This window comes from Solanum lycopersicum, chromosome 10, assembly GCF_036512215.1.
Source record: "Solanum lycopersicum chromosome 10, SLM_r2.1".
Lineage (NCBI taxonomy): Eukaryota > Viridiplantae > Streptophyta > Magnoliopsida > Solanales > Solanaceae > Solanum > Solanum lycopersicum.
The window spans coordinates 26,731,660-26,744,542 of record NC_090809.1 but is presented as its reverse complement, the minus strand read 5'-3'; the positions used below and the strand labels follow the sequence as shown (position 1 = coordinate 26,744,542).

Here is a 12,883-nt window from a genome sequence, read left to right as displayed (position 1 = left end):
TATTCACTAGTTAATGTAATGCAATAAGGGATCGTTTTGTAGGCTGCATTAGAAAAAATAATCCATGTATTAGACAAGGTATTATTTAGTACTACGTTTGGTAGGAATTTGGACCTATGTATACCTCCTTCGTGGTATTATAGGATGTATTACTAATACCTTCCATTTGGAGATATTGGTAGTACATAGGATATAATATCATGGGATAAGTCTATGTAAAGACAAAAATATCCCTCAAATTATTTTAATTATTTTGATTATTTTCTTGATTTTATGGTTTATATTTGTACTAGTAAACTTATTTAAATAAATTAGCTTACAAATTATTTAGAGAGAGTTGTTCGTACAAAATAAATCCAATACTTGAAATGTGAGTATATGACGTTTATGATCTTAATTGATTTTCTAATTATTTGTATTTTAAAGAATTTAATACATACATATATAAAACTACAACTTGCAATTTTTATGCGTAAATGTAGATGATTTATTCAATTTTATTACTGTTGACCTTTTTTAAATTTTAAAAGTAGATGGTTTATCTTTTTAAAATTAAAAAATTACATTTTGTGAGTGATAACGTCAATATTTCAGAACATATATACTCTTAGGATTGACGGAGAGACACTTGTCATAATCTTAAAGGCCTAGCCAAATTTAATTTAATTTTTACCCACAATTAAAAAAGAACCCACCCATTTTTCATAATTTCAACCCATCCATAACCCGATTAAAAACCCTCTTCTTCTTTCCCTATCTAACCTAACTAAACATCCACTCGTGTCAGTTTTCTCACAATTAATTTCTTTTCTTCGATCTCCGCGTATAAAAGATGAGCAAACACCATTTGATTTTACACTTCTTCTTTGATGTGAGCATTTGCTGCTTCATTCTCTAGTTTCTATTCAATCATGATATTTGTTCTGTGTTCCTAGAAGCATGAAAAACTGGATATGCAATAAAAGTTAGGACAATATCAAAAGTTGTGGAATAATGGATTGAGTGTGGAAGATTAAGACTTGATGATTGCTTTATAAGTGAAATTGAATTAAGGAATTTGAGTTTCATCATGTTTTTTTCAATTTCATATATTCAAAATCAATATCTTTATGAGTGATTTCAGTCAAATAAATTGAAATATTTATACAAAGGTTTTTCGTTGAAGAAGATGAAGAATAAAAAATTGTCCAAAAGGATTTCTGGAAAAAAAAAATTCTTCTCTGTTTGAAATTGTTGTTCAAATCTAAATGTTTGAAATAAGTTTTTGTTGTAGAAGTTAAGAAAAGAGGAATTTGAGAGTTTTGATTATCTTACCGTAACTTCTCTTTTGACTTTGGGTGCTTTTGGTTACAATTTGGGTTATGAATGGGTCAAAATTGTGAAAGATGGGTTGGTTTTTTATATATGGGTAAGAATTAAATTGAACTTGTATGGACCGTTAAGATCACACATGTCTCTCTATTTATCCTAAGGCTATATATGTTCCGAAATATTGTTGGTAAGGATATATACGACCACGAAAGTATAAGGAAGGATATTAATGTACCATGATAGTTCGGGGATATGTTTGGTCTTTTTCCCAAAAAATAATATTATCCGACAATTATTTAGCTTGACCCAATTACCTAATAATTCAAGGGTATAATTAAATAGAAATTTTTATAGAGATGGAAAATAATAAACCAAACATTTGATAGAAATAAACCATGTGTTTTTTTTTTTTTACCAAACGAGCCCTAAGAGTAAGCATTGAAGAGGTTTTTGTAATAGAAAATATGGACCCATTTGGGTTGTGAAAACGAAACGATAGGCTATATTGAGTCCACGACTGGAATGATGTTAAGTACGTTAAATTGAAGGAGAGGTGTGGGGTTGAAGGTATCGGATACACAGGTCTATTATACACTTGTATCCTTTTCCCATTTCCAAACATCCGAGTGTAGAGTTGGAAAATTTTGGTGGATATTGAAGAAAATGCTGAATGATGAAGTAGTGTTACATCCATGAAAGGTATATCTTTCTCACAAACACTATCAGCCTTTGCACTAACATACATTGGCTGTGCTACATGTAACAGCTACGTCAAACCCACAATTGTTGCTAAGAAGAGCAACAATTCCCACACACCCTCTGCTAAGGTATCATATCCTTATCCTACACTAATTTTACATTTGTGATTGAGGTACTAATTCTTTGTTTATGTTGATACTTTAATGAGTAGAAAAGGATAAATCATCAGTTGACGGATGTTCATTATGTAATATGGTCATCACTCTCTTCCAATTCAAAATCTAGGGGTTCGAGTTTGAAATTAGACCAAGCCCTTCTGATTTAGTGTGTCCGAAATCTATTATATTCACTTAAAAAATTAAAAAAAAAAGAGTTATTATTGTTGGCTGAATATCAGCCATATATATAAAGTAAGAGTCTTTTTATTTTTGTCGTCTTGCGTCGGCTGAAAAAAGGCAAATGTACAAAAGTCGTAAAGTAAATAGTTTGTCGGCCAATTATGTAAAGTAAATAGTATGACGGTGTAATTTATGTGTATAAATAGAGGAGCTTTCCTCATAAATAAAACACACCTTCATCCTTACATCTCTCTTCTTTCTGAATACTCTCTCTTTACGCTTCCACCCCAAAATTGGTATTCATTCAATTAAGGAAAGGAAAATAAATTCTACAAGTGATTTGGGTTGTCCAGTCAGTTCTCCCTTTTTTTGAGGAATGTAAAAGATTGCTTGCAGTATGATGTAAATAAACACATTAATGATAACTAGAGGGAAGATTGTATAACTGGACTTAAGAATTATCTAGGAAAAATAGATAAAACATGAGTAATAGGATATGAAACATAGTTTTGCTTTGATCATGGCCCAGCATTCTCACTATAGAAGGACCCTAAATGTTCATTGTGATATTCAGCAGTTTGAAAATAAGCACTTCCTCAGTTATTTTATGTGTATTTGTTTGATGGGAAATAAGAAAATTTTGAATATTGAGGTCTTTAAACTAAAGACATGTATAATGTATGCCTTTTGAATCCTGGGGTCTTAAGCATGCTATGTAGTATATTGAATTAAAGAGTTACTAAATATAAAAAGTGTACCTTTTTATAAACAAACTAAAAATGGAAGTAACACACATAAACGAAATAGAGGGAATAGTACTTTTTGTTGATGATATCATGAGATAGAACCTTACAGAAGTTGGCATCATTTTTCTACCAAAAGACAAAGATTACATTTTGATTTATGAATTACTCTAATTGGTTTGCTTGTTAGCAATCACATATCTTTATGTTATCCATAGGGCGAGTTATCAGAAAGGATAGAAGTTATGAAGAAACACTAGCTCGCTTTGTCAGACATATAGGTAGTCCATTTGCTTTGATGTGATTGGAAATGCTCTTCTGCCTATCGATTGTTTTTAAATGAAATAATTTTGCTGCTGTATCTCTACGTTGCTCACAACTGGATATATATCATTTGTATGGCCACTAGACATGCAAGTGCTAGAAGTTGATTTTAGGAGTAATTTTCATTAAGGGCTGGAGCTAGTCAAACTAAAAAGTTGTTTGGGAATCATTCAAAAGTAAAACTGAGAAATTCTTAAATTGGACACAACAGTTTTTGGGATGTCATGGGATACCAAACCATGTATTAATCCATCGACTGGAAATGTGTCTTAGTATGCCAATCTTTCCTATTTTTTAAAACTATATTTGCTTACTTTGTTGAAATGTTTTGATAATTCCACCTAGAACTGACAAGATAATCATGTAATTTGAATGTCCTGCTGAATAATTTAAATCTAATAAACTTTACTTATTCGACTTCAAATAGGATACTGATATGCCCCCTCCAAGGATTACATCAAAATTGAAGCAGAATTTGCAGTTCCTAAAATTATGGAAGGTCAGTCTTATATTAATATCAATGGACCCTGTTACGAGATCTAGTATATTATTTTCTGCAATTCATATGGTGGAAATTTATTTTAGGAGTTCCAAAAGAGAAAATCCAGTACTCCAAAGCCTGCTACTAGTTATCGTAAGAAGAAGGTGGAGAAGGAAGAACTGCCTGACGATGAAGAGATCTACCGCGATCCTACATTGGCACTATACTAGTAAATATTTTTCCAGGTCTTGTCTAGAATGATTTTTTTGTTTAGTAAACATCATGTGGGTGAATTGACAAACTGCTTGTTTTTTTTAAATTTCTGTAGTACAAATCAGGTATTAGATACTGTTGTTCCAGTCTTGCTTGTTGATGGATATAATGTGTGTGGATATTGGCCAAAGTTGAAGAAGCATTTTATGAATGGAAGCCTTGACATTGCTCGTCAAAAACTCATTGATGAACTTGTATCATTCAGTTTGCTAAGAGGTTTGGGTCTTTTTATCCTTCGATGAGCCTGTTCCTATGTTGCATTAAAGCTTGTTAGAGCACATGTGGTCTTGTCTAGCTCTAGACTCAAATGAATAAAGTTGTCTTCGTGTGACTTATATGTCATGGATTTGATCCGTGGAATCAGCCACTAATACTTGTATTAGGGAGGCTGCCTACATCTTACTTCCTTGGTGTGAGGCCCTTCCACTATTCTGCATGAATGCGGTATGCTATATGCACTGGGCTGCTTTTTTTATATGTGCATCTCAATAATCACTTGAAAGGCTCATAACTATCCTTGCAGTGAATTCCTTCTGATACTTTTATTTTCTGAAGTAGTTTATCTGATACAGATTCTGCTATTCTTTTTTTCTTTTAGATGACTTTTTTTCTAGCTATTGTAATATGATTCTGCTAGCTGTAGCAGTTTTCTTCTGTTTTTAATCAGATTATTAGCATCTCGCACATTGAAATGAGCTGGTAGAAATCCTATATTGTCAAAAATAGTTGCTCTTTATATACTTTATTCATGTCTAATAACTTGTCAATTGGTGAATGTTGCCATCTCATTTCAGTATATTGCAGAGGTGAAAGTGGTGGTGGTGTTTGATGCTATGATGTCTGGAATGGCTACACACAAGGAAGACTTTGAGGGGTAATTACATTAGACAATGAAAAACAACCCCATAGTTACCTTCTGTGGATATTTTTCTGTCTTACAGACAGGCTCTTGGAATTTGCTATTATTTTTCTGCTCGTCTGTCATTACTGTAGTTTCACATGAAATCAGATTCTTGTCCTCCTTTCAATAGGTAATATGTAAATGTGCTGTTGCATACTAATGCTATATGGAATGGAATTATGAGTATTGAGCATACTTTCAAGGATTTTTTAGTTGTATTTATTTTCAGCCTCTATATTTTCCCACTTTTGAGATGTTCTGGTGACTAAAGAAGAAATCTGATTTCATTATCATATTTATCATGTTCATTGATATCTGATGCAGAAACCAAACATCTTATGGTCAGTTTTCTAATGACAGATTACTTATACATCTACCTCTCAATTTCTTAGTTCTTGGATCAATCTACTTGTCCTGTTGAACTCTTGAATGCAATCTAGACTAGACTGTTTAGTAGTAGAGTTCCATGACTCATTTCTTCATTTTGCAGTGTTGATATAGTATATTCAAGTGAAACATGTGCTGATGCATGGATTGAGAAGGAGGTGAGAATGTGATGAAGCTCAATTCTAGAGAAGATTTATGTACTTAGTACTAGAAGTATGTTATCTTGATAGCCTTTTTGGATGGTAGTTTTTTTTCTGCTAGAACAATTGCAAAATTAATGCCCATTTGCATTAGAAGTTAAAACTGAAAATTTGAATCATTGCTTTCATTTAACAAGGGTTGATGTTCATCCGTTCTTACCTTTTTATCCATGTCAGATAATACAGTGCAGATTTTACTGTATAGATTGTGCATTTATTGGATCAAGATGGGTTCACATCTGTGCTCATCCTGTAAATTCATTTACAACAAATTATGTCTTCCTTATTCGTTAACTAAATTATTGCATGACATTCACGTGAAATCATTTTATATGTCCCAAGAATTTCCTAGTCTATTGCTGACATTAGAGTTTGGACCAGGAGTGGTTGAAGGGTAATTGTACTTGGTATGGTTTAAGTTGAAAGTTTTCTCTCCAGTTTTCTGTGATTTGTTGCACCACCATTAGATGCAATACTGAGCCTTACACTGAATTATTCTAACTAGTTTGCTTGATGCACATACCTTTATGTGTTTTATTTAGCTGATCTTTCTATGGCTGGACTGATAGATTTGTTGTCCATGACTTTGAAAGGTGGTCGCTTTAAGGCAGGATGGGTGTCCAAAAGTATGGGTTGTCACATCTGATCATAATCAGCAGCATGCAGCCTATGGAGCAGTATGTACTCTACCTTGATACGTGATAGGATTCTAAATAGGAAACTCTTAAAGAAAATGATAATGGAAAGAAATAAGCAAAATATAGAAGAAAGACAATATTGATAATGGATTTATGGGCAACGTTGGATTTGTTACCAACACTTCCGATCAAATTCAATCGAGTCCAAATGGTTATATTGACTTGTTCAAAGTCTTTAATTCTAAGGGGGGAGGGGGGGCATAAAACCTTAAAATGAAGGGTTGAGTTGTTGCACTTAATTCAAGTGAATTTTTTATGCTTGTGATTTCCTGATCCATGTACTAATTGAAGTGCGCCAACAACTTTTCCCTGTAGTCTGAATCTGATTATATATTTCTGATAGCACTCACACATTTCAATTTTTTCTGGTACTCTAACCTTCTATGAAGGTAAAATGATTAGCTATCTGTTTAAAGGAAAAGTACAATAAGTAGCTGTTTCATCTACAGTCGACAACCTCTTTTCATCGCCATCCATTCTCTAGCATACATCCTTTGGGTAGAGACTAATTTTCCTTGTTAAAACTTTGGCGGTTCTACCAGGGGGCTTTTGTTTGGAGCTGCAAGGCATTAATCTCTGAGGTAATGTGCAAATATCAGCTTCTTCATGGTGCTTGGCATTAGCCTTTGTCATCTCTCAATTTTCTTTGCTACTTCATGCCTTAAAACAGACAAAGGAAAGCCAGGTTGAGAGTTAAAAAAAAATCTTTCTTCTGCATAATGAAGAATAAAGAAAAATAAAAGTATATTTATTGTATTGAGTGAGATGAGAAGTTTTTATACCGTACTTGTTACCTGAACTGAAGAAAATATAGTTTTCTTAAACTTTTCTTCATTTATTCTCTGTCCTCTTATTCTTGTTTTCCTTCTCCATTTTCTTTCTAATGGAAAAATATGGGAGTTGCTCCTCAACTTAATAGGTGCAACTTAACAATCTAAGAGAAGGGGTATGTTGAGTCCAAAAAGAAAGTTCAAGGGCTTAGATGAGAGTAACTAAAGTATAAGAGCTTAAGCAATATTCTTCTGTAAAGTCTAAAGCTATATGGTCTTTTCCCCTTTACGTATTGCGTAGAACTACTGGTAAAATCTATGTTGCTCGGACTCTTAAAAAATGTCAATGGGTGCGTGTCGGATTCGCCAAAAGTAGTGTATTTGTGAAGAATCCGAGACGGGTGTGGCATCAAAAGTGAAGAGTCCGCGCAACTAAGGGTAAAATTGTTTTCGTAAAATACTTGTACTCAGTAGAATAGTCTTATTTTGACTCTAACTGACATTCGGATTGGAGGCTTAATAATATGATCCGTGCTGTTGACATTGGCACCTATCTGACTTTGTTTTAGTTAAAAATGTCTAACACCTGTATGCTCGTAGATATGAAGATTAGGTGCTTGAATGTTCATCTAAAGTGTTTGCACTAAATAGTAATAGCTACTGCTATGAATAATATGCTCCCTAATTCTGATGTAAATTCTCTGATCCTTTGAGATAATGTAGATCAAAGCTTCACACAAGGAGGTTGAGAGAATGCTGCGGGAACATAGGTATACCACGTAGTTTGAATTTTTTTCGTTTCTTGTCTAATCTGAAGATTACTCTGCTCCTCGGGTTGGAAAAATATTCATCTGAATGTAGGCTTTAAGCAACTCACCTTTCCCATATTCTTCTTGACCTTTCAAGAAAAATTATTTTAACACAATTGAATGCTAGTTTGCAGTGTATGTTCTTTTATTTACCTTACAGCTGTTTCTCGTAAAGCTTATAAAGTAGTAGACTTTCTGAAAGAGAGTTTTAATAATTAGTTTTAAACTTGTTTAAAGTTGAATTGAAGGCATGTCTTGTGATTAGCTTTACTCTAATATATTCTAGTTGAGGTTTGATGGGACATTTCAGTATCCTTCATCTTTCTTACAGCATGTAGGTAAAGAGTCATTTAGTAATTGACCTGCTCGAGCCCCTTGTCCTCAGCCAAGTGGCTGAGAATGTAAAATCCAGCATGTTGATGAAGTTCTTTTTTTTTTTTTACTTTTTGATGAAGTAAAGTGTACTTGTATATTTTCTTCTGATATGAAAAAAGAAAACGCTATGTTATGCTTGACAAACAAGTATAACCCAGCACCAATAACAGTACGTACCTCATAAACTGCTTGTTAGCTAAACTAACGGCATTTATCTGATGAATTATTTTCTCTGTTTTTAGTTTTACTGAAGATACACAAGTAGAAATTGTTGAAGAAGAAGTTTGAAAATATATATCTGTATGATTGTGTGTGCTGTTGCTTTGTTTTTGTTGTTATTGCTCTTTCCCCCCTCCCCCCTGAAATAGTTATCATTGCATTGTGGATATTTCAATCTCATCAACTATATATAGCTCATCCATTCATTATACTTCTTTCCTCTCCAGCTGTTGAATCAATTGGCAAAACTAGTAATGATAGGCTATAGTATGATTAATGGATCCTATTCATGCTATCTTTTGCACTTACATAATTTCATCGACATCTGATGCGATGCTAATAATTTCTTGGTGTATCGATATTCTTCACAGATCTACTTCTATGCAAGGTAAATTGTTAAAGCACAACCTCGCTGCAGAAGTTGTGGATGCTCTTAAGGACCTCAGGGACCAGCTTTCTCAAAATGAGATGCGCAGATGACAAGTCTCACAAAAGGCTATGTCAGAGACAAAACAGAATTTTAAGTCAATGGATGTTAAGTTCTAACTGCACTAGTAACTTTGTGACAGTATATTTGGATGAGTGTTATCGATACATGTATACTAAATGTTTCAACCACACGTGTACATCTTGTGCTGATGATACGTTAAACATGCAAAGATCATGTTCCTGCCTCAAATTATGCATAGTGGTCTAGTTTGCCTTGTTCATTCCCGTGCAGTGAATTATTTATGGGTAAATTCTGACATGATACTTAACTAATGATGGAAATTGCAAAACTAAATTTCATAATCCAGATAAATCATCCATAAGTAGCAGAATCTAAAACTCGTACTTTCGCCTAGAAAAATACATTTACACATTATTTTCAAAGCCCAACCCGCCTATTGCTCATATTTTCCTTAAATGACAAATTACAGAAATAACATACTTTTAAGTGAATAGAGTAAAATCTACTTGCACTAAATAAAATAGAGTAAAATTCACATGATTTTAGCACGTTAGTAGGTTTAGAGTAAAAATCCACTTTCGGGTCAGGTATGCTTCATTAATAACGTGACGAGTCCCCAATGACGGTCCATAGCAGTTGTGACGGTCCGTCGTTGGTTCAGTCGCGTGTGCCCTAGTTTTAAAAATAACAGAAAGACATACCTGACACGACGGATTCATGCGACAGTCCGTCGCATGAGTGACGGTCCATCCTCGTGTGCGTCAGTGACTGTTGCAGAGTGATTTTTTGCAGAATTTCCTGGTGATGTACCTGCAAATTTAAAACCCATGAGTAGAAAATGCTACCATTACTAGAAAGAAAAACTATAAGTATTGGGTTGCCTCCCAACAAGCGCCTAATTTAACGTCGAAGCACGACTGAGGACACTTGATTACTCAGAATTCATCAAGATGGTATGCCTCGATGACTTCATTCGCTGATTCAGCATGCCCGAAATAGATTTTTATGTGTTGTCCATTCACCTTGAACCGCACACCCTCCTTAGTTTCCAACTCAATTGCTCCATGAGGGAATAGTTGGGTAACCATGTAAGGACTAGTCCATTTGGACTTGAGCTTGCCCGGAAACAAGCGCAACCTAGAATTGAATAAAAGCACCAAATCCCCGACCATAAACTCTCGTTTTCCAATTTTTTGGTCATGGTACTTCTTCATCTTTTCTTTGTATAGGGCTAAGCTTTCAGGCGAAATTCATCGAGCTCATTCAACCCAGTTAACCGTTGTTCTGCAGCTTCGCTCCAATCCATTTCAACTTCTTCATAGCCCGCATGGTTTTATGCTCTAACTTAATCGGAAGATGAAAAGCTTTCCCATATACAAGTTGGTATAGGGACATTCTTTAACGTTGTCCGGTAGGCCCAAAGAGCATCATCAAGTCTCCTTGACCAATCCGTTCTACTAGCGTTCACCGTTTTTTATAATATCTGTTTGATCTCCCGATTCGACACTTCAACTTGCCACTAGTTTGAGGGTGGTAGGCAGTGGCCACATTATGGCGAACCCCATATTTCTCCAATAACCCCTTGAACAATCTGTTGCAGAAGTGGGAGCCCCCCATCACTAATAATTACCCTTGGGGTGCCAAAACGAGAGAATATATTCTTTTTTTAGAATGCAGTGACACTCTTCCCTTCATTGTTTGCAAGGGCGATGGTTTCGACCCATTTAGATACATAATCAACCGCTACTAGAATGTACTTCATTCCATGAGAACTCACAAAAGGGCCCATAAAGTCAATACCCCAAACATTAAATAACTCAATCACAAGAATGAGGTTTAGAGGGAGCTCTTGCTTTCTTAAAATGCCGCCATCTCGTGGGCATCGATCACATGCTTTAGCAAACTCATGAGCATCTTGATGAAGAGTTAGCCAATGTAACCACATTGTAATATCTTATGAGCGGTTCGGATACCGCTATGATGTCCACAAACGGGTGAGGAATGGCATGCTTCTAACACACTCAACATCTCACATTCTGGCACAAAACACCGAATAAGCCCGTCGGCACAACTCTTATATAAGTATGGTTCATCCCAAAAGAACATCTTCACATCGTACATGAACTTTTCTTTTGATGAAAGGACAAGTTCGATGGAACAATATCACTAGCCAGATAGTTCGCAAAATCTGCGAACCATGGAGTCAAGTCTTATGAAGCAGCCAATACATGCTCATCGGGGAAAGTATCATCAATGTCAGTCTTATCCCCTAACTCTCTCATAGCTTCATCCTCTAGATGGGACAAATGATCAACAACCTGATTTTCAGTTCCTTTTCAATCCATCACTTCAAAGTCAAATTCTTGTAGCAGTAATACCTAACAAATCAACCTAGGTTTCGCATCCTTCTTTGCTATCAAATATCTCAACGCTGAGTGGTCAGTATGAACTATAACTCTAGTACCTAGAAAATAGGAGAGAAATTTTTCAAAAGGAAAGACTACTGCAAGGAGTTCTTGCTCAGTCACTGTGTAGTTCTTCTGAGCTTCATTTAGGGCTTTACTAGCATGGTAAATGGGGTGAAGGATTTTGTTCTTTCTTTATCCCAATACTACACCAAGAACAACCCCACTAGCATCACACATCACCTTAAATGGACTGTTTTAATCCGGAGAAATAATGATAGGTGCAGACACCATTTTTTCTTTTAGCTCGCCGAATGCTTTAAGACAGGATTCATCAAAACAAAATTTACAATCTTTTTCCAGCACTTTGCACAATGGATGTGCAATATTTGAAAAGTCTTTGATGAATCTCCGGTAAAAACCTGCATGCCCAAGAAAGCTTCTCACACCTTTCACAGAGATCGGTGGGGGAAGTCTCTCTATTACCTCGACTTTAGCTCGATCAACCTCTATGCCCTTTTCTAAACTGTCATGACCCAAAACAATACCTTCTTTCACCATGAAATGACATTTTTTCCAATTTAGTACTAAATTGCAGTCTTCACTTCTCTTAAGGACCTCAGATAAATTGTTCAAACACCGCTCGAATGAATCACAAACCACAGAAAAATCATCCATAAAAACTTCTATAGTTTCTTCCACCATGTCGGAAAATATCAACATCATACATCTCTGAAATGTGGCGGGTGCATTGCACAACCCAAACGACATTCTTTTGAATGCAAAGGTCTCATATGGACAAGTAAAAGTGGTTTTCTCTTGATCTTCTGGTGCAATAGAAATCTGATTATACCCCGAATATCTATCAAGAAAACAGTACCACCCTTTTCCGGCAAGTCTATCCAACATCTGATCCATGAAGGGCATAGGAAAGTGGTCTTTTTCAGTCCATGCATTTAATTTGCGGTAATCCATAAACACCCTCCATCCAGTAACCAGTCTCATTCGAACAAGTTCATTTTTTTCATTGGGGACCACAGTCATTCCCCTTTCTTAGGTACACACTGAACAGGGCATACCCATCTACTATCGGCGATCGGATAGATTACTCCGGCATCCAACCACTTAATGATTTCCTTCTTCATGACCTCTTGCATAGGTGGATTTAAGCGTCTCTGGTGCTTAATACTTGGCTTATGATCAGGCATGAGTTGGATTTTATGAGAGCAAATACCAGGAGGGATCCCAATAATGTCCGCAATAGTCTACCTAATAGCTCTTTTGAACCTTTTTAGCACTTTCACCAAACTCTCTATTTGTTGTTCATTCAGGTCTGATGCAATGATTACTGACAAAGTGTCACCATTTCCTAAGAATTCGTACTTGAGATGAGGTGGGAGAGCTTTTAGTTCTAACTTTGGAGCCTCTTGTATAGATGGTTTCGCGGGTGGGAACTCGCGATTCTTCATATCTAACTCATATTTCTTCGGTTTAAACCG

General features: G+C 35.4%; 1 protein-coding gene and 1 long non-coding RNA gene across 4 annotated transcripts; one reads left to right on the top strand and one right to left on the bottom strand.

The window, feature by feature from the left end:
* Nucleotides 1-712: 712 nt before the first annotated feature.
* LOC101259090 (uncharacterized) lies at nucleotides 713-9,207 on the top strand. Of its 3 annotated transcripts, XM_019216135.3 has the most exons (11): nucleotides 1,999-2,138; nucleotides 3,310-3,372; nucleotides 3,843-3,914; nucleotides 4,001-4,125; nucleotides 4,225-4,385; nucleotides 4,974-5,043; nucleotides 5,561-5,615; nucleotides 6,251-6,334; nucleotides 6,898-6,936; nucleotides 7,849-7,895; nucleotides 8,900-9,207. In XM_019216135.3, the coding sequence occupies exons 3-11, from the start codon at nucleotides 3,852-3,854 to the stop codon at nucleotides 9,006-9,008; spliced, it is 753 nt and encodes a 250-aa protein (XP_019071680.1). In that variant the 5' UTR covers nucleotides 1,999-2,138; nucleotides 3,310-3,372; nucleotides 3,843-3,851; the 3' UTR covers nucleotides 9,009-9,207. The 3 variants fall into 3 exon arrangements, with proteins under 3 accessions (XP_069146381.1, XP_004248838.1, XP_019071680.1); XM_004248790.5 differs by lacking the exon at nucleotides 3,310-3,372 and having other exon boundaries at nucleotides 777-2,138; XM_069290280.1 differs by lacking the exons at nucleotides 3,310-3,372; nucleotides 6,898-6,936 and having other exon boundaries at nucleotides 713-2,138.
* Nucleotides 6,668-8,974, bottom strand: LOC138339008 (uncharacterized). The gene is made up of 2 exons (XR_011211973.1): nucleotides 8,838-8,974; nucleotides 6,668-7,015 (listed from the first exon to the last, which is right to left on the bottom strand). It is a non-coding gene; the product is annotated as an uncharacterized lncRNA (long non-coding RNA).
* Nucleotides 9,208-12,883: the final 3,676 nt, after the last annotated feature.

What these genes read in the sequence shown, in the direction of transcription:
- LOC101259090 (XM_004248790.5), top strand. Translation starts at nt 2,004, where the DNA reads ATGAAAGGTATATCTTTCTCACAAACACTATCAGCCTTTGCACTAACA. An exon ending in CCCACACACCCTCTGCTAAG is followed by an intron (nt 2,139 to 3,842) that starts GTATCATATCCT and finishes GACTTCAAATAG; the next exon opens with GATACTGATATGCCCCCTCC. An exon ending in AGTTCCTAAAATTATGGAAG is followed by an intron (nt 3,915 to 4,000) that starts GTCAGTCTTATA and finishes AATTTATTTTAG; the next exon opens with GAGTTCCAAAAGAGAAAATC.